The 21,593-nt window shown below is 33.3% G+C and overlaps 2 protein-coding genes across 2 annotated transcripts; both read right to left on the bottom strand.

Annotated features, from left to right (window-relative positions):
• Window positions 1–6,782: 6,782 nt before the first annotated feature.
• Window positions 6,783–9,236, bottom strand: LOC133202857 (transient receptor potential cation channel subfamily V member 5-like). Its single transcript, XM_061338730.1, has one exon. It carries the CDS (start codon window positions 9,234–9,236, stop codon window positions 6,783–6,785), a length of 2,454 nt encoding a protein of 817 aa, XP_061194714.1.
• Window positions 9,237–17,651: 8,415 nt separating this feature from the next.
• On the bottom strand, window positions 17,652–21,347 carry LOC133202856 (uncharacterized). The gene is made up of 5 exons (XM_061338729.1): window positions 21,055–21,347; window positions 20,563–20,755; window positions 19,116–19,336; window positions 18,514–18,542; window positions 17,652–18,064 (listed from the first exon to the last, which is right to left on the bottom strand). The coding sequence occupies exons 1-5, from the start codon at window positions 21,345–21,347 to the stop codon at window positions 17,652–17,654; spliced, it is 1,149 nt and encodes a 382-aa protein (XP_061194713.1).
• Window positions 21,348–21,593: the final 246 nt, after the last annotated feature.

Genomic DNA, 21,593 nt, shown 5'->3' with positions numbered 1-21,593 from the left:
CAATCACATGATTGTGTGATCCGACTTTCCGGATCACCACAATGTGGTTTTCTGAATCCATATCATCACTCTCTGAAACTAATAACATGGTTTTTCCTTGCGTTTCCAAAGAGGTCCTTGAAAATGTGTTTTGCTTAATGGATTAAGTTGTATAATTGATCCCAGATAATTTCTTAATTATATTTAGTTAATAACAGAATGGTTTATCATTATATTAGTAACTTTACCCGAAAAGCCGGATCACGTCTCATTGAGAGGCGCGGATCATCAGATCAAATTCGACGCTTATAGGCTTAGAATCCAATGTCTTTCAAATGATGTATTTTGCTGGATGTTATTACCCGATGCTTTCCCGTCAGGTTTTGGTGAAACTTCACTACTTGGGGTAAAGTTGCTTTTTTTCATGGAAGTAAACGCCAAGGTAAGGGCATGAATCCACATTTCTAACAAGTTATTTCCAATATAGAAGAAGGTGTGTTTTTTGCGTTGATTCAATTGTGTCAGAAATTGAAACTTTATAATTTGGAAGTATGTATTACCACTCTTCGTATGAATTCAACAAGACTTTTGGAGGGTGTGAAATAGCGAAATTGTTGTCCCAACAATTAAATTTCGAGATAATGCAGATTCATGTCATTTGCAAATACTATATATATATAAGAATAGATTTCGCGATAAATGACACCTTATTTGACTCAAGTGGTGCATTTAAACCAGTCGGTAAGTTAATTCTTGGTTGTAATACAATATTTTGAACTTGCAACTATAATTTAATTAGAATTGTAAACTTTCCCATCCGAGAATATTTATAACCGAAGCGGATCAAGCAGCTGGATATCCTGCATGATACGCTATAGACGAGTAAAAATAGTTTTCTTGTTTAAGCGCCCATCATCCGTTAGAAGTGGTGGGTTCTAGTATCTGTTACCCCAATTGTTATGAATTTGTTTTTCCTTGGTCCAGGATTGTGAACTTTTCTTCAGGATTCTGCTGGATAGTCTCTGGAAGAAATCTTTAAATTCCATGGCTTGATTTTACTCATGTATCTATATGCTCCTTTTATTTTTGTACAGTTTTGTCAAATAATAAACAGGCTGAAAGTATAATTATACTTTCTAAAGAAAGTTCGGGTTCAATGTTGAAAATATGTTGCATCCTCGACGTTGTTTCAACGTTGAAATATCAACGAAATTCAAAGTTGAAAATATGCTGCATTTTTAACATTGCTTCAACCTTAAAATAACAGCAAATATTTAACGTTGAAAATATGTTGAATCTTCAACGTTGTTTCAACATATTGAAATAATATTAAACATTCAACGGTGAAAATATGCTGAATCTTCAACATTGTTTCAACGTTGAAATATCGACAAACATTCAACGTTGAAAATATGTTGCATCTTCAACGTTGATCCAACGCTGTAAAAAGGTTGAGGATTCAACGTTGAAACAACTTTGAACTATAGTTGCTCAACGTTGCAACTTATATTCCACCTACTTTCAACGTTGAAACAACGTTGCGTGCCTGCTGGGAAATAGTAGCCAAATCAAGTTTTGCAAGATAATTGGTGGTGTTTTGTATATGTGCAATAAGGTTTTGAAAATTTTATTTTTCACCAAGGAGGCCAATGGAGGGTCGAAAAACGACAAAAACCTGATTAGCATAACTCCCCTCATATTTTACATAGTACCAAATCTTTTAAAATGTAATAGGTGATGTCCGACGAAGTGCAATATGGTTTTGAAATTTTCATTTTTATCTTTGGAGTAGGGATGACCCCATCACGATCACTTTCATAGTTTCTAATCTTTGTGTTTTTTCATAAAACAGTTTTTTTTAAATTGATTTTTTTGCAGTTTGCAGTTTTGCTGATTGACCTGAACCACGTGTTCGAAGTAATATATAAACATGTAGTCCAAGAAACGTTGCTATTCATTCAACGATTGGTCAATTGTTCGTGGTAATATCCTCTGTGCGTATTAATAACAATAGCCATATAAGGTTAACAAAGGTTTGACATTCTAGAAGACATATTACACATTTTTTCTACCAGCTTATCGGGCAATTTTGGAAAAATTGTCACTACTAAGCTCCAAAAATATTCTCGCCCTAAATTATCACAAAAGCGAGGTTTAAGTAGATTATGATTTTTAACCTACCCGCTCTTTTCTGTTTAATATCAAATCTTTCTAAAAGGTCTGGATACACATTTTTCTCAGGATATGTTTTAAAAAGAAATAGGCTAAAGCAGTTTGCTGTTTACTGCCAATATTATTTATAAGACCGGTTCTACCCTATAAACTTTGAATAGGTCAACCTACACCACGTGTCTTGAATGTAATTCACAATACCATTAGAAGGGGTGAACTAGATACCTTCCAAACATGAACAACAAAAATTTAATATACTTTGGTACTTTGATTTGCTATGAAACTTAACTTTGGAACATATTTGGAGATTTCAATGCTTAAAATTACTAAAATGCAAAAACAATGTGGTAAAATTTAGAAGAAAAAAAATACGTGAATATACATGTACAAGTAATGTTTTCATTTAATATCAAAAATGTGCATGTATGAATTGCAAAACATAAAATATAAAAATCTGAAATCTACAGTAAAACAAATTTGATTTAATATAGTAAAAACTTTGATTTAATAGAGTAAAAACTTTGATACTATAGTAAACTAAAGTTTACTATAGTAAACTATAGTTAACTATAGTATTCCTTTTGTTAGGAAAGATTAGCAATGAGGAGCTGTATGAAGGAACACAGACAGCTGCTCTATCCGACCAGATCAAAGAAAAACGATGGAAATGGATTGGCCATGTCCTGAGAATGGAAACATCAGATATATATACCAAGGGTAGCCTTAAGATGGACACCACCAGAAAAGCGAAACAGAGGACGACCAAAGGAGACATGGCGACGTTCAGTAGAAAAGAGATAAAAGATCAGGGATGGACTTAGGGCATGGTACAGCAAATGTCAACGGACAGACAGCGGTGCAGGCCTCATGTGCTCAAAGCACTAAGAGGACTAAGTAAGTAGTACTGTGGACAAACCTTGTAATGGTTTATTTGATATATAATTACTTCAATTTACATAACACCATATCTATTATAAGTTTGGAATTTTACAACAGTTGTCACTTGTCAAAATTGTTCCGTCAGATGTCATTTTTATTAGAACAGCATTCCAAAGATAAACACAATTAATTATGGTCCGCTCTGTTGGTGCTCTTTAGTGATCAGTATGTCCGTCCATCCGTCTTCTGTCCGATTTCATTTGTCCAGAGCATATATAATTTCCTCTTGGCCCAGTTGGGCTCAAACGTAACGCAAAGTATTTCCGTTGAAAGTGGTGTGTAGTTAACTTGAACAAATTTTCTTATAAGGTCAAGGGTTACGGTCAGAAAACCGCTTTGCGTAAAATCCTTGTCTAGAGAATATTTTTTTCTCCCCTTGACCTAACCTGGCTAAAACTTCACCCGTTGAGTACCCGTGGGTAGAGGATGTGGAGTGTCCTTGAGTCAAGTTTTATAGGTTAGTTGTCAGGGTCATAGCAAATCTCAATATTATTCTTTTCCTTTGCATAGATATATAGAAAAATTGTTCTTATCATGTAGTTGATGTCGATGCCTTACCTTTTATCCTAACGTCCTTTGCAAAAAGCGGGTCCCTATAGGATGGTCATCAATTCAACGATTCAAGTTTTTTGTTTTGTTTTCTTTATGAAAGAACATATGTATATAGCCAGTAATTTGATTATGATGTAAAGTCGATTTTTTCATATTTATATAAAGTGATTAATTATATTACATTTTTCAAAAATTTTAAAACTATTTTTTTCCTTTTGTATGTTTACAGCTTGCGATTAATCCTACTGAGAAATTTCTGCGACGCTCACTTCTTTTGCTGAACTTCACAGTGAAAAATCATATATCTTATAAAGCATTTCTCAAGGCTCACTGATTTGGTTCAATCTTAGGTCTCTCTTCATCAATATTTTGTCATGAATTGGAAATAGATCTGTATATTATTTCTGTAATGTTTCCTAGTACATCCTAAAACTGATACAGAAAATAACTCAGTACAAAAAGTCAATCACCTAGGGAGCTTACAAAAATGCGGCACGTAAAGTCCCAGGTGTTACAAAATAATTGACATTTGCATGTTTAGCTACAGAAATTCGACTTTGAATGATAATTCTGATACCGCAAATAACTAAGGTAATGGTTTTTACGTGGTGAAATGCATATCAATTATTCTTCAAACGATGTAGCATTAATGTTTTTGAAGCTAAAAAAGAACACGGAAGATAATTAATTTCTAATTCTGACTTGTTCCTTTTCGTTACAACTAATCTTCTCAATTTATTATATTAATTCAGCGACTTCTGTACTTTTGTAGGTTGGTCATTTTGGGCACGATTCAGGTAACATTTTCCTGTCATATACTTGATAAACTGCGATATTTTCCTACTACAATAACTCATTTAATCATTAAAAATTTACAATCATCGCAGTATTTTAACGACAATTAAAAATTAAATGTCAGTGGTTCATATTTTCAATTCACTAAGGCCTGTACATATTCTTCTATGCTTCATATCAACTCGTACACAAAACTGAAGTCAATTCGTACACAAGGTTTTCCTGTGTATAAAACTCCTGGCTCCTTGAATAATTTAATTTTTAAACGGTTCCACTGCCAGCTCTCCAGAAATGTTTTAAATTTTTGGAATCATCTTGTGACATTGAAACGATGATCACAGCAAAGCTGATACAGATACTTCAGCTTGACGCTGAGTATTTTGAATAACAAATATTGCTGAAGATGCTAACAAGTAATGTATTATAAATTGCTTCCTTGTTATGTGACTACGCACTTACTGACACACGTACTCATTTTTTTTTAATTTTGCAAACGTGATCGATACTGATGATCAATACAGGTACTTGGATGGTGCTATGAAACAGTAGGTGTTACCATGGTTTAAATGTGAAATGGGTTGCATACATAAATGTAAAATTATTTGCGATGATATTTTCATATTTTAAGCTACAGACAACATATCTGAGTATCCAATACCTGCATTTCTACTTGCTTGATTGATTTTATGTTGTTTTACGTCCCATTCGAGAATGTTTATTCATATTGAGACGTCCCCGTAAACTTTATCGTGCTAACGCCAACCTTGACCCGAAACGACCTGTGACCTACTTCTAGTGCCGGGCGCATGGCGAAAGAACAGTCACTACCTATGTTTACGTCTCATGTTTGACGTGGCATGGTGAACAAGAATCGAACCTGGTCTTCCCGAGCACGAAGCGAATGACCAATCACATGGATTCCGTGATATAAATTTTTATTTCATAAACACTATTAAATTATACTTTAGTTTAGTATATTATTATAAATCCTTTGCCTTCAGTAAACAATAGTACAACCTAACCTTAGGAGAACATCTTTATTTAAGGAATAACTGTCTTATTTTTTGGATTCGTGATGTGATCAATCGAGTGGCTTGCGTGATAATTTGCATAAACGCCGAAGGCGTTTATGCATAAAATTATCACGCAAGCCAATCGATTGATCATCGTCATGAATCCAAAAAAATCTGACAGTTATTCCTTATATTTACATGCTCCTGATTCTGCAAATTCCCGTGCTAATAGCCCCGCTTCTATCTCTATTTGTACCGCCCCGCACGTGATTTTTTTTTAACCGCGCCTATCGATGAACCAGTAGATTTATGTAGAAATAAAGTATTTTTACAATTTGTAATTTTATCTCGGACAAAGACATTGGAATTGTAAATATTTTGATAACAATGACTTCAATAACAATAAAAATCCATCAAGAATCAAACAAATGTCCATGATGTAGAATCCACCCACATACGATCCAGTCTTGTCTGGTATAAAACCTGTAAATATAATTGATATAGAGGCATGTGGTTCTTACATTTTGTCCACTTAACTCTTTTTCGAAACTACATGTACATTGCACTAATCTTCATCCTTCTATAAAGATATATTCGAGTCTTGCACCCTCATGCATTAAAAATGACTGAATACATCATTTTAAGAAGAGTTGAAGCTTGACAGGTGAAGTACAGTGATTCAAACGTACCGACTAATGTTGATGTAATAGCAATCGATGTCCCTTTTGTTACGGTGCCCATAACTAAACCATGGCTAAGATTTTCTAATCCTATGAAATTAATATGAACAAAGTTCTTTTATTTTAACCACTGGCTGCTGAAATCGTGAGGAGGTATCCAATCATATCTGTTTCTAATCCTTTGTCTTTTGCAAATGGTGCTATGTAGGTCACAGGAATAGTTTCTCCAATTTAAGATATGACAAAAAATCTGCTTTCAAATACATGTAGAACGATGTAATAAATGGTACAATTCTATAAAACACTCATATAGCAAAATATATTTCTTTTTCATTTAGACAGAAAATTTTCGGAATATGAAATATTGTCAAATAGATAATACAAATGATGCGAATGATGTTTATAGCAAAACAGTTCTAATGACAGTATAACAAATATTGATATGAAGAAAAATCATGTTTTACATTTCTAACATTTTATATATTGAAAAAAAAAAAAAAATAATGATGAAATCTAAAATTATTTCCCCAATGTTTCTGGGTTTTTGAGAGCATACGTGAATAAAATCAGATCTGTTTTTTTAAAGAACTGATTAGTCAATGTTCGAATATCAACATACAGAACAGTATTGGTACTACACATGATGATTCAATCATAGTAATGAATCACTGTTATCAGGCGCTGGCTGAATGTCGTTATCTGTTGAAACAACATTAGTCGGACTTCTATGTTGATTCTCGATTGAAGACGCTTCTTTTCTCCTCGACTTAGAAGGAACAGTAGACAAGGGGAAATATCTCTTAGAAGATTTTCTCCGTTGTGTAAGATTTCTTCGAAAATCTCTAGATTTTTTATTATTTTCTTCCATATTATCAATGCTTTCGTCCATATTTGTTAATTCGTCAGTCTCAGGAGATGTGCAAATTGCCTGTAATAGGTTTAGATTTTTCTTCATTATTTGTTCTTTATCTTCAGCAGTTGCGTACTCCGATTGAAGAGAATGGATTTCCATGAAATATCTTGCATGTTTTCCATAATGGTTATTTGGAAGAAAAAGCTCCATGTCTTTTTTATTTCCAATTTCTGACAAAATCGTTTCAAACCAACAAAGACAGAGAATATCTTCTAAGAAAAGAACAACTGATAATTGCTGAATTCGCCATTGAGGATATTGTTCTTTAAGAATATTAGAACAAGTTTCAGACATCATTGCAATCAAAGCATTTAACATCAGTAGGTACGTAAATGATATAAAGAGTGCGTAAATGGAAATGGCAAGCCATGGAATTCGAGCTTCGTATAAAACATCTATGTCTTCTATGCCTATTCCTAGTTTGAAAAGTGTCAATAAGGTTCTTTCAAACGATCTAAAGATTTCTCCCTCTACTTCTACGCCTTGAAAGACGCTGTACATCCCAGCGGTAAATGCGAAAAGTTCAAACAAAATTATTAAACCGAACCGTATGAAATCTCCTATCAAAACTCTTTTAATCATTTCTGTGAAAAAACTAAAATACTTAAAAGGTGACAGGAAAAATACGTTAACCCACCAACCAAATACAAGAGCAATTATCAAAGGAATATTTTCATTTTGCTGTTCTGACACTGAATCCATTATGCTGTCAATAACTAAAGAAATTCCACAGAAAAGTAAGGGCAAAATGTACTCTAGATTGTGGAGTGCATAGTACAATGCGTTATTTCTCCTTAATTTTGTAATGATTACACAGACTGCAATGAAAGTATATAGAACTCCTATTATCAAAGACATCCATCGAAAGACAAGAATAAATTGATTTGAGGTATAGTTCATATCTGTAAAGTTTGCTGTTGAATCTTGGGATATTGTAGACGATTCAACCGTGTAAATTGTAAGAACGATCATAAAAACAAAATGAAACATCATCATAGTCATAAATGACCAGAAATAGTTCTTCCATTTCTTTATGACTATACGCTTAACGGGGGGAAGTTCAATCATATTGTAGGCATCTCTACCATCGTAATTGTAATGAAATAACATTTCCAAAACAGATTCAGTTTCTTGCTTTGGACAATTCCGCGAAAGGCACGTCTCAATTTCTGCATCGGAGGTTGTTGGAGCAGTTTTATTTACGCCATAAGTGCTAGTATTTCCTTTAATATTCAGACTTCGTTTGGACTCAAAAGTCATTCGAATATTACATACAGTATCAATTTCCGAGATGTCATATTCCTTGATTTCAAAGAGACCATCATTTGAATTGGTGAAACAATAAACATTTTCAAGGTTCAGAATAAGCTGGAAGAGTTCTGTTACACCGTATTTTGCAGCCAGCTGTAGAGGTGTCATATTATCATTGTTCCTCAGAAACCAAACGTAGGACATCTTATATCTGTAATATTTGCTATTGCCATTCTCTTCATGTTGATTATCTTCCCCCATATTTTCAATTCTGTCGTTTAAATTTAATAACATCTCTTTCAGGTAATTAATCTTATCTGGATATATAGCAGCATATTTCACAATTGAATGGAAAACTGTATCACATAAACTATTTTGTTGGACGATATTGGCACCATATTCTATAAGTAAATCTATTACTTCAGGATCACCCTTAAGTGCTGCAACAGTGAGCGGAAGTTGTCCCATCATTATAGTGTTAACAAATCTGGAGCCAGAAGCTTGTTTATGTAGTAAACCTTGTAGGAAGGAATTCTTCTTATTTGTGTTTTTCTGTGCTTGTTTTAGCATCAACTCAATTACACTTAAGTTTCCTTTTGCTATTGCAATGTGGAGAGGTATTTGTCCGTAAAATTCAGGATTTTCTTTTGGTTTTACTAGGAGACCTGGACAATATTTTCCCAGGAGTTCGACAAAATGTAAAGTATCATGATATTTAACGGCAATATGAAGAAGAGAATCCCCACCAGAATTTGGAACTGCATTTTTCAACCATTGCTGAATATTAGTGTCCTGCAGAGCTTTTAACGTTTCGGAAAGGTCATTAACTTTATCATTTTTAATACTTTCCGCCAATTCGACTAGATAGTTTTGTTTTTCTTCTTCATCTTTGCTTTTGGTTTCATTTTCTTGTTTTTGTGATTTGGTACTCCTGCTTCCCATACTTGAATACTTCAACAACAAAAGAAAAGAATTAATGTGCAATTGTATCGTGTATAATACATGTACATTTTTCTTACGTGTTTTGTTTGCGAATCATAGATGGAAACATGCTCTTGGAATTAATATTTGCATTTTAGTTGTATGTAATTTGTGATTTGTACTTCATAAATTGAAGCTTGCTATGCGTTGACAAATAGTTGAAAGTTGAGAATATCTGGAATATTTATGTTTTTTGAAAACAAATGTACATTTACATTAATTGTTCAATGAAAAATTAATACATGTAATTAATCTATTCTTTCTATTTAAGGATAATTAATAAATTAATACATGCAATTAATCTATTCTTTCTATTTAAGGATAATTAGCACGAACCATAGTGGTTGCCTTGATAAGTAGAAAATATTCTACGATTTTGTAATAATGTAAAAAAAAAAAAAGTATAGATTTATAAAGAAAATGGGACAAAGTGCTTCCAGCACCAAAGAAAACCTAGTCTGATTTCTTTCTATTTTAGAGATCTTATATTCATGTGATTTCTATTTAAATCAGTCTCTCTCTCTCTCTCTCTATATATATATATCATATGTTTATATATACAGTCAAACCCAAATTTTACCACCATTTCCTTTCTTAAAAAGAAAAGTTAATGTTGCAAATTATCGGATTTTATTGGCTTTTACCACATTTGATTTAATTAAACATTAAAAATGTTTTAGCCTACATTTAGTTCAGTGGGAAAAAAGTTAGTAAGGAGAAGTTTGTGCAAGCTCGTTAAACTATTTCAGAAGATGAACACGTATAGATTTTTTGATAGAATTGCTCTTATAGTCTCATAATAATATAATGTTTAATGTATAGAAGTACGACATTGTAAATCTAATCAACTTTTCATGTGAGCATAACATTTAAAATCAGATCAAATTACATACCTTATCAATTGAAAGTCGAGGTTTCTCTAAGTAGTCCGGAGTTCTGGATTGTTCTAGGAAACGGATAATTAGTTGTGAGAAAACAAACAACTGCCGGATCAAGGAACTATATACAAGAATTAAATTTGAAATATTTCCTAATATGTTATAGTGTACAAGTAAATAGGACCTATTTGGCAAATTTCTGCTAACATATGCAGAAAATTATCTTTTGCCCTAAATAAGTACAATTATATATATATATATATATATATATATATATATATATATATATATATATATATATATATATATATATATATATATATATATATGAAGTAATATAGTCCATAACACCCCCCCCCCATCTCAAAAAAAGCATCCCTTGATTTATTTACAGCTCCTGTTGCTTTTATTCATTATAATGTTATTGAACGGGAATTTCATTTGGCATTGATGTACACAGTACATTAGGCAATTGATTTTTAAGTACTATTGTATTATAGATATACAAACTAAGTGGTGTGAACAGTTATAAGAAAACCGAATAAAAAAGAAAATTGCCTAAAATTTAATTATACAATTATAGTTTTCTTTAAGTTGATTGTCCACAATAGATATGTTTAACGGTATAGCCCGTAGCCCCAGTGCTCACATGAAATTCATCCTTCTTAGATACTAAATTGGTCTTTAGATGGTTTTAAACTAAGTTTTGTCATCAAAACTCCAATTACATTTAACACTGACATGTATTATTTAGTTCTGACAATTTTTATTTTACTCGTATTGTGATTTTTTGTTTTATTTTGTTAGATTTCACAGGATTTTTGTATAAATTGATTTAATATCCAAGTGAAAGGATTTATTAAATACATGTGAACTCCAAGATAATTTTAACAAATATTTACTGATACAGGCAACTATTTTTTATGGTCTCTCATTAAATGAAAAATATCATATGTATAGTCCGTAGCCCAAGGTCTCGAAATAGTCAATCAAAAAATATCTGACACAATTTTTCTCCGAGTATTACCAAATAAGATTGAAATTTTCATCCCCATATACAGTAGCGGTATCTGTAGAAAAATTTAAAGTACATTAGTGTATTTCTACTTCAAATGTCCAAATATTCAGAGTAGAAGAACTCTCAAAGATTAACAAATTTACATATTCCTTTATTTACTGTAACATTTTAATGGAAATGAGTTACATGATTTTTTTTTTTTGCTCATACAATATTTTGTGAAGAGTTTGTATTTGAATTATACTTTTTTTTGTTCAGTTGAATATGATAAAGATAAATGTTATCCCTGAATATGTACAATCCGTAGCCCATTTGGATCTCTGCTACAGGTATAGTAAGAGTGTAATCTTTTTAACACGCTTGACAGAAATGGACAGAAATTCAGACAATCTGCCAAAAGAATGTAGTGTTACATAGAACATACTTGTAATACTATTTATTTGACTTTATTCTTTGGTTTATTTGCAATCAACATGGGCACCTGATCTTGGCCAAGCCGATATCTACCCATACACGTACATGTACAGCTTGTTACGGGATGAGCATTTTCTCAAAGGGGGCCGGGGGGATAGCAGATTTTTGAAAAAAAACCCATGTCCTTGACAAATATTGCAAATAGATATTCTATCTTCCTGTGGGAAGAAAGTAAATTATCTGACCTTGACTGGCGGTACCTACACCCACCCCCAACACTACGTAGTTTTGATTTTATTCTATATATCAGGTATTAGAAAAAAAAATCAATTTTTGTCCTGAGGGTACCTTTCTAATCTTTCCTTCAAACTCCTCTCTTAGCATCGATAAACTATACCTTCCAATAGTGAATACTATATACATTCTACACATGTTAGAAGTACTTAAACTGTAAATTTCATTCTGAAAATTCTGAAATGACATATGATACGCAAAAAACCACACACACAATTAAAATCGCACGAAAATTCACAAGAATTGAAATATTTGGTCATATCAGAATGGGGGTTGGTGGGTAGTAGGTTAAAATTTCGTAAAATAGCTCACCAGTAAAGATCTTTCAGAAATGAAATATGGGAGACCCCCCCCCCCCCCAATACATATTAACTTAAATTACAATGTATATATTAAAATTTCTTTTCGTTTTCATAATATTTGTACATGTTAAGCGTAAAGTTTTTGCGCACTTATTTCTGTGTGCTTAGGTCAAGGTTATTTAAGGGTCCTCCTCACCCCGTGACTTGTGACGTATATCCAGAAAAAATACTTTTACCTCCGGTTTTATATAGTTTGTGCACTGACGATTTGACTGGCACCGCCTGTAAAAGAATCTTATAAACACGTCAGATATAAAGGTTTTGTCAAAGAAAGAGTATGCAGTCAACCGAGAGCGACACCCTGAGCATAAACAATGAACACATGGCATGATCACGGCGTGACCGAAAGAAGAAAAAGTGTCGATTTTTTCAAAAAAAAAAAAAAAGCAGACGTTTGAGTTTTTGTAGCATAATGGTTCGTAAATAACAGGTATATCTACTCGAAAACGTTTAAGTTTATTTATACTTTCAGGCTAATATCGTCAACTGGCCAACACTTGGTCTGTAACAGACTGTTGTGAAAAGTTGATATTTGTGCGTTTCAATAATCCTACCTAACTCATTGTGTGTTTATAAATATTGATCAAGTGTGCATTTCTAGTTTTGCTCATTTATGTCTGTCCTGTTCAGTTGTGAATAACGAGTTACTGAGTACATGTATGATGACGTATGCGGAGACAAGTTTACCAAAGTTTTTGAGTCCTGGGTAACAGGAAAGATAATTCTAAAACGGAACTTTGATACTACAGATTTTTAAAACAATTTTTCTAAATCAATAAATTTGATTTTAATTCAATTTTTTATTGTAATTTAATTCATTTCTAAGTAGTTCAGAGAAGTTACTACAGTTAGAACATTGATATTTTACGGACAGCCTTATCCTAGCCGCGTATAAAAGAACACTATGAACGAGTGTCAACAGTATCTACAGAGATTACTATTCCCCTCCAGAAAACACGGGGAAGATTGGTGAAATAATAAAAAAAGAATTAACAAATAAATTTTGAATTTGAACCAAGAATGTCATTCAAAGCGTGAGCTTTGAGGTAATGGTGGGATATCATGCATAGAACATGATGAAGTGTCCTACGTCAGCATGACTAGGTTATTCAAAGCGAAAGCTTTGAGGTATTGATGGGATATCATGCGTAAATCATGATGAAATGTCATACGTCAGCATGACTAGGCCAAGCATAAGCTTTGAGGCATTGATGGGATATCATGTGTAAAACATGATGAAGTGTCATACGTCAGCATGACTTGGCCATTCAAAGCATAAACTTTGAGGTATTGATGGGATGTCATGCGTTAAACATGATGAAGTGTCATACGTCAGTATGACTAGGCCATTCAAAGCGTAAGCTTTGATATCAACTGGAAGATGGCATGGTATACCACATGTACACTTTGTAATACTTCTGTAATTGTTGACGAATTTCATTATATCCTAGAATGTAAAGTTAGTTAATGTAAAAAAAAATATTATCTAGGCAATTATTATTCTTGCAGGCCGAATTTTGTTAAATTCATGGAACTAATGTTAACTCAAAATGAACCCCCCCCCCCCCCCAAACTGTTTGTTTATTTAAAAGAAATTTTCATACTGTCTGTCCTCCTCGATATATTTCCTCCTTTTTTCATAGTTACTCATTTTCTGTAATCTTTTTTGTATTGAATATGTACTACTGACCAATTTGTATAAAATGTATATACATGTATGTTATTAATGTACCTCTTGTACCAATATTTTGGTTTGGGTGAATAAATTGAAATTGAAATCGGAAAAAAATGACTATACCCAAACAATAAAATACTACTTAAATATAGTTTACTATAGTTAAATTTAGTAAATCAAAGTTTCAAAGTGATCACTATAGTAAATCAAAGTTTTCACCATAGTAAATCAAAGTTTTCATAGTGATCACTATAGTAAATCAAAGTGTCAAAGTTATCACTATAGTAAATCAAAGTGTCAAAGTTATCATTTTAGTTAACTATAGTTTTCATAGTGTCAAAGTTATCACTATAGTGATATTTTGGTCTATTGAAATTGAAAATAAATATATAAAGTGTTTTGATAAAGCATAATCAAAATATTTCTAGCGTCTTTTTTTTTTAGTCCTTTGTATAGATGAATAGAGCTCACCAGAAAGTTTTATTTAAAAAGTTTATTTTGATACAATTAATCGGTTAATCGTTAGGAATGTCTTTCGGTTAACCGATTGGCAATTCGGAATTTGATTGCCATCATTTATACACAAACACAATGATCCGTATCCGTGGGCTCTAACCACAGGCCGACTCCCGCTGCTATCAGACATTTTTCGCTCTCTCTCTCTGGCATCCATATACATGTAGGAGAAGTCCATGCGACTTTTCCGCCATACGACTTAATATCGTCGGCAAGTCATACCATGGGACAGTCACACAGATACTACAGAAAGATCCACCCTTCATATCGAGTCTAGAGTGTGACGTCACAGAAGTTCGTGATACCCGAGTTTGTTTATTCTCCGAAACATAGAATGCTTTTAATTTAAGGAATGAATTTAATAGCTACCCAAATTATACTGGTATAACCTGGGTTGGGACAGTTAACGCTTTATAAACCGTTAAGTGTAAAAAGAAGACAATTTCTCCTTCAGAAATGCCTTCAAATTGTACGTATTTAAATGTAACGTCAAGCGGATTGATAAGTTTTTGACATAAGTCAGTGTGACGTAGGCAATCCAGGTTATACTACATATTCTTTATATATATATTTTTTATCCAATCAAATGACGCGTTACAACCAAAATTAGATTATTAAAGGTTGAATAAAGCCGAATAATTCTGTTTTTAAAAAATGTGTATGTCTGACAGGTCGTTAAAAGTCAACAGTTTCTGCCGATTCAGTCCGTGAATGACGCCACACGTCGGGACTATTATCAAATATGAATGAGTGCAAGTTGAGTTGTAGCTAGAAGTAGAAAACGAAAGTAAAAGGATTTGTACTGCAAGGATAGGATTTGAATTAAAGTAATGATTCACAAACATGTTTTCCAAATGTATACACCTTAAATAAAGCCATTGTTGGAAGGCACACTTGCACAGAAAGCAATAAAGTGACAGGTAAAGTCACCGATATCCTTTCATTGCAATTTTTGAGTTTTAAACACCTCTTAGACTACTAATGGTATATTGAAAAGTGCTGGGAGTTGGTTTTGGGCTGTAAACGTTGTTTTCCCATAATTTAACAATTTATTTCGAAGCGTATTACGTCAGTCTCGGAAGTTTATAGAAGATGGCTAAATTTTACATAATTCCCAAGCATGAGGAAATTGCTCCCAGCACTTTTCAGGTTAAGAAATTCGTCTAAAAGAAAAAACATTATCAATTTTATAGCGGAAAGATTATCCGTATATCGTTGAACTTAACGATCTTTCTTATTTTGTAATTTAAAACTGTCGCTTTAAACAGCTCATGTAAGTGACGTTGTTTTGCCTGTATCAGCAGAGACCCTATATATACTTATGTATTTACAAATTCCAATTTAACAAAATTCGCGCTGATAATAAAAAAAATATGGACTGTATCCATTTACTTGATATATTATTTAATGCATATTTTCCATGGGCTTCTTTAACCTAGCTTCGATTAAACAATGACTATCATATTAAAATATAGTGACTTTCACAAGAGAATGGCAAAATTGTTGTCTATGAGTTTGATATAAAGCACACGTTTTCTTTTTTTAAAAAGTAATTTCATAATGAATAAATGTTTAGATCTTTTCGTTGGTTTTCTTTTTTAAAAAAAATTTCACTGTAAACACTTAATTTCGACACACAAAGAAATGTATGACCATGGTCTTATACCTCTGTGTAAAAGAAAAATTCAAATGTCGTCCCTGTATTATTATTTTCCCTGGACTGTGATCTGTAAACGATATAAGCCAAAAACTGTACATTTTGAGGCTTATATCCTCCTTAAAACGTAAAAACCTTTGTGTTAAGAATGGACAGTATCAGGTAAATTTGTTTACTGTGATGACATGTTTCCTGTTACCAATTGTCTTCGTAATGTACTCTCCCAGGTAAAGCAGGTTAAACAATGGAAACTGGTATCGTATTAAGAATTGATTTTGTAAGGTAGCGCACATAATATGACAACTTCATTGTTTACAGAATGGACAGTCATAGGTAAGCTAGGGATGCACAGCAATTTGTTGAATAGCCATTGTGGTTCCAGATGCAAAATAACAAAAAGTCTTTGTCTAAAGAATGGACAGTTACAGGTAGATTTTGGGGAATAGCAGTATTTATACAAGTATCTGATGCTTCAAAATCAATTAATAGTTTGCGTTGTAAATGCATTCCTCCGATGGAGAGAGTATGACAATCCAATTCTAATAAGCGACAAAGATCACCAAAAATCAGTGACATTTGGGCCTGGAAACAAAGAAAAATGAGAGTAAAAGACAATATTTGCCAGACTCCGACCTGAAAATGGATTTCTTTTCCAACAAAATACACTGATAATCAAATTTGAATCAAATCTTGAATTTTTTTTTAAATTTAAATTCAATTTTTGAGGAGACATATTGACTACAGGGGGTGCAGACTGTGTTCGTAGTGTTGGATTAACCATGAACCGAACCTCGACCTGAAAATGTTTATCCTTTCCAAAGAAATACTGGTATCCAAATTCAATTCTTTGGAAATGTTTGAATTCTAATCATTTTCTAAGGAAACATTAACTGCAACATGTCATGTTCATGGTGCAAACTTTGTTCTGCCTGTTCGATTTAATATTAGCCGTACGGAATGATGTTTCTGAAATTTTAATCTAATGTGGAAATGTGTCATTTTAATTCACGTTTTGACATAAAAAGTGAAAATTGAGTTTTAAGTACTGAAATAATGTGTATCATTCATGAATTTAAAAGTGCAGAATCAAGAGGATGCTGTGCAAATATTGTGTTCTGGATTAACTAAGATCTCCATGTTCTTCTTTGTTATTTACATGTAAATTCAATCGTATTTATTGTATTAATTTTGTTTTTGTTTCCCTCTTGGGTACATTCCAAATTTTACCTTTAACTCTCCATTCTGTTTGTTCTAACTGTCCATTCTTTTTTGAAAAAAACCTGTCCGTTCTTAAAAAAGAAAGGAAATTTTTCCAAAAAAGAACGGACACTTACAGGTAACTTAATGGATTGTTTGAGGAGTTAGCTCAACATTAAGCTACAGAATGGACAACACAAGCAAAAGGTTTACGTCACAATCATGTTTTAATTAGGAATTATAATACGTCCGCATATTTTCTTTACTTACATTGCACAGAGAATGTGGTTACTGGTAATAAATATTATTTTCCTCGTCATTTCACATGTAAAACTTTATTCAATTTTTTCAAATAAAAAACTATTTCAATTGATCAGAAATCCCGAGAAATGCGAGAGATGATTTCCTCCCGCAATGTAGGGAAACCCAGTTGCTGGGTCACTGAGGTTCACATATACTTTGTCCCCTTTTGAAAGCTCCAGTAATGTATTTTCTGATCTTTTGAGCCATAAACCTTCAGTTCCGATAAACAAGTATCCAGCAACTCTGCTGTTTTTTATGATATGTATCCTTAGGTAGTCCTTGTTATTAGCGGGGGTTGGGGCTTGAAGTCCAATAGTGACCATAAAGAAGTATGACCCAGATACGGGAGCGGTAAAGATACCAGTATTATTGTTGTAAGCTCCTCCCTTATTTGTTAGAACATTTCCAAAAATTAGAGTCCCTCTGACTATTTTCATATTGCTCGCAGCAGTCGCCATGAATGAGATATGATGAGCTGAAATAACAGAATCGTTATCTAATTATATGAAAATTATATGGGAAAAAAATCAACATATGGAGAACTAAGTCTGATATTCCAACTTGCATATATCCACTGTATTGAATTTGTATATATCCACCGTATTGAATTTGCATATGTAAACCGTATTGAATTTCCATGAACAAATTTTATACAATGAAGCGCATTGAGGTGGTAGATTTTTTCGTATAAATGGAACGTTTGGGTCTTTGTTATTAAACGTAAATTGTTACATAGTAACACGCCCATTTCTTTATAAACGAGAAAGCAGTTTCAAGACACCCACTCTGTGACTAGCAACATGGGTTTTGCTGAAATGGAGATTTTATGAAGTTAAGAGAGAAAGAGTTAGAGACTCCCTGCTTCTGTAAAACTCACGTATCGCAACGAATATGTACATAATTTAAAAATTAAACGAGACTTACCTTGGTTAAGGTGAAGTTTGATTGAGATTCTATGAGGAAAATAAAATCAATAAAGAGATCACGTAAGATTGCACTGCGCCTGTGCGGATTCAGGATTAAAGCGAAAACATTTTTTGTAACATCATTCACACAAATGTGTTCATCATACATCAGTGTATGATGAACAAATGAAGATTTCTTCTTCTGCATACAACTCAGTGTTAAGGTATGAGTAGTCTGTATTCTAGCAGCACAAGTTAAACATATGCACAGTTTACAAGTAAGATCTTTCAAACTTAAATGTTTCACAGGTGACAATTTCCTAAGGAAACCTAATACAATCGTAACATCCCACACATAATCAAGTTTAGGTGCAGGAGGTCTCAAATTAAAGACTCCTTTCATAAAGCGAATAATAACAGGGTGAGACCCAATAGCATGTCCATCAATAACAAAACCTAATGCAGACAAGGATGCTCTGGCTGTGTTGAAAGCACTATAACTTAAGTTATTATTGTATAACATAGTAAAAAATTCAATGAAATGATTTAAAGAAATTTGAAATTGATTAATATTCCTTTTTCTTAACAATAGAAACCCATCTCTTATGGAAAGTCATGTACTGTTTCTTTGTACTGCCTCTCCAAGACGCCATGAGGATATTGGTAGCGTCAGACGAAAAGCCCGAGTTTTTGAAATGTTTCACGACAATCGACATGCCATCATCAACAGCATTAACAGTTCCAGAACTTTGGTGTACCACACTTGAGTCGTCCAGACTGGCACCATCATGATGCATTCTGCTCTTTCTTCCATGATCTTCTGCAAACACTTCCCTATCAAGCTAAAAGGAGGAAAAATGAAACTATAATATTTGCTCAAATCAACAGTAAATGTATAAAAAAAACCTGCATAGGGGTCAGGCTTCCACGATTCTATTTGTAAACAAATCAATACTAGGCATTCCAAATAAAGTAGTAATATCATAAGTATTTAGTTACCATTCAGTTTGATCCTCAAACTTTCTAGATTTTCTATCTGCAACAACATTATCTACTCCAGGTATGTGAGCGACCAATAGCCAGATGTTCCTATCAATGCACCAAGCCCAGATCTGCCTTACTATTTCATTGCATAAATGGGAGTGAATACCACCCATATTATTTATGTAACTAACAGCAGTTACATTAACATAACTTTGATTGAATCATGATTTTGGTCTTTGAAAAAAAGATTTCAGTGCATAAAAACATGCAAGAAGTTCTAAGGCATTGATGTGATAAGACTGTTCAGTGTCTGAACAGTGACCACCTATCTCTTGATTATTAAAGGTGGCACCCCAACCCAATAATGAAACATCGGAATAAACTTCAAAATTTATAGACCCATGACGTATATGTCTACAAGCTATTTGAACATTCTTTACCCACCATTACAAGTTGTCTTTCACTTCACGACTTATACACATTGTAGAACCAAAATTTCCATAAGAGCATTTAAGGGTCTCAATTTTTCTCTTTATAACCTTCAGAGCACTTTACAATGTGTCCATCTTAAAATGATGGTACTTAATGAACTGATTTAAAACTTTCAAATTCAAAATCATTCTAAATTCCTCATTGCGTTTCGGTCTAAGAAAAATAGTCGACACAAATCCAACATCGTCTGTATTAATTTCTTTAATAACTTCCATTTCCAGACGTTTACTAATCTTTTTTTTAATGTATGAACATTTTTTCTCATTAAACTTTATTTGATGAGGAAGAGAAGTTTGAACTGGTATAGAGTCATTTTCAAACTCTAAATGACAATGTTGGAAATATCAAAAATGCTTTTATCAGAAGTGAGTTTTTCCCATTCAGAAATAAATTGTTTCAACTTTCAAGCTACAAAAATTCGATTTTCTGGAATAAATTTTTGACTTACCTGGAAGTCTACTTGATGATGTTGGGTCGAGAGCTCCCTTGATGACCTTTGAAGCTTTTTGGGTCACTGTATACTGAGTAACCTCTGGTCTGTCCCTGGGTCACATGGGTCATCGAAATTACCAATTTTGTCACAAACTTTTACCATAATGGTAGCTGCTTTAACCACAGAAGTCTCTACATTTTGTAGTTTCTTGTCAACTGTACGAGTATTGGGTTGTAGGGATCCCCATACTAAGTAGTTTGTTTTTACTGTAACTAGACTTTCCCATTTATCTGGTCTAGCATTCACCGAGTCTTTCGTAAGTTTAGTGTATCTATCATCTTCTATCCCTTGTCTAAACCAGTCATTAACACACAAAGCTAACCCTTAGTTTACAGAAGTATTACATACCTCCTTGATTTTGACTTTTTCTCCCGCAAATTTTAATTTTTTGTCAGTACCTGACGATGTCGCAGAGTTGTTATTAACAGTAGCAGTATGCCAGTGACATGATCGGCGGCAATATCATCATAAACAGTGACCACGTCACTGTCCGGAATAAGGCCATAATCATCAAGCCGTCGTAATCTTTCGCCATTGCGAAAAGTTCATCCACACGATGACTTAAGTAATTAAAGTTCTGATCCGACTTACAATGTACATTGACTTTCCTGGATTGACTTCAGAACGTTAAGCACGTCCGTGATAGATGGGTCAGAGCCACTCAGGCCTGACGATACATTAAATCTGCGAACATCTGAGCCTCTGTCCTTCACTGACAAAGCCACTGAATGCTGACTCGACACAGAGTCTGGTTTGGCGGATTTGCTAGGTTTCTTACTACCAATGGTTCCAACTTTTCTTTTTCTGTTGTAACCCGTTTTGTCCTCAGCTTTTTCTGCAGGAATAATTGCGTTTTTCTCTGGAGACAACATGGCATTCGCCATAGTCGAACCACGTGCGATCAACCACGTGCAACCAGTCATTTTAAGAATGTCAACGTTCAAAAGAAAGCCCAAAACGTTCGATTTAAACGGAAAATTTTACCACTTCAATGCGCTTCATTGTAAGTAAGAAGACATTTTTTAACTTACACCAAGTCTGAGTTGCAATGGTCGAATTTTCTCCTACTCGCCGTTACACAAAATAAAATATGAAAATGGTCTATATCGACGCTAATTTGCCCTGAATAT

Source organism: Saccostrea echinata, unplaced genomic scaffold, assembly GCF_033153115.1.
Source record: "Saccostrea echinata isolate AGI-Se365-2 ecotype Australia unplaced genomic scaffold, CSIRO_AGI_Sech_v1 ptg000047l, whole genome shotgun sequence".
Taxonomy (NCBI): Eukaryota; Metazoa; Mollusca; class Bivalvia; order Ostreida; family Ostreidae; genus Saccostrea; species Saccostrea echinata.
Note: the sequence above shows the minus strand (reverse complement) of the source record. Positions and strands in the feature narration are given on the sequence as shown.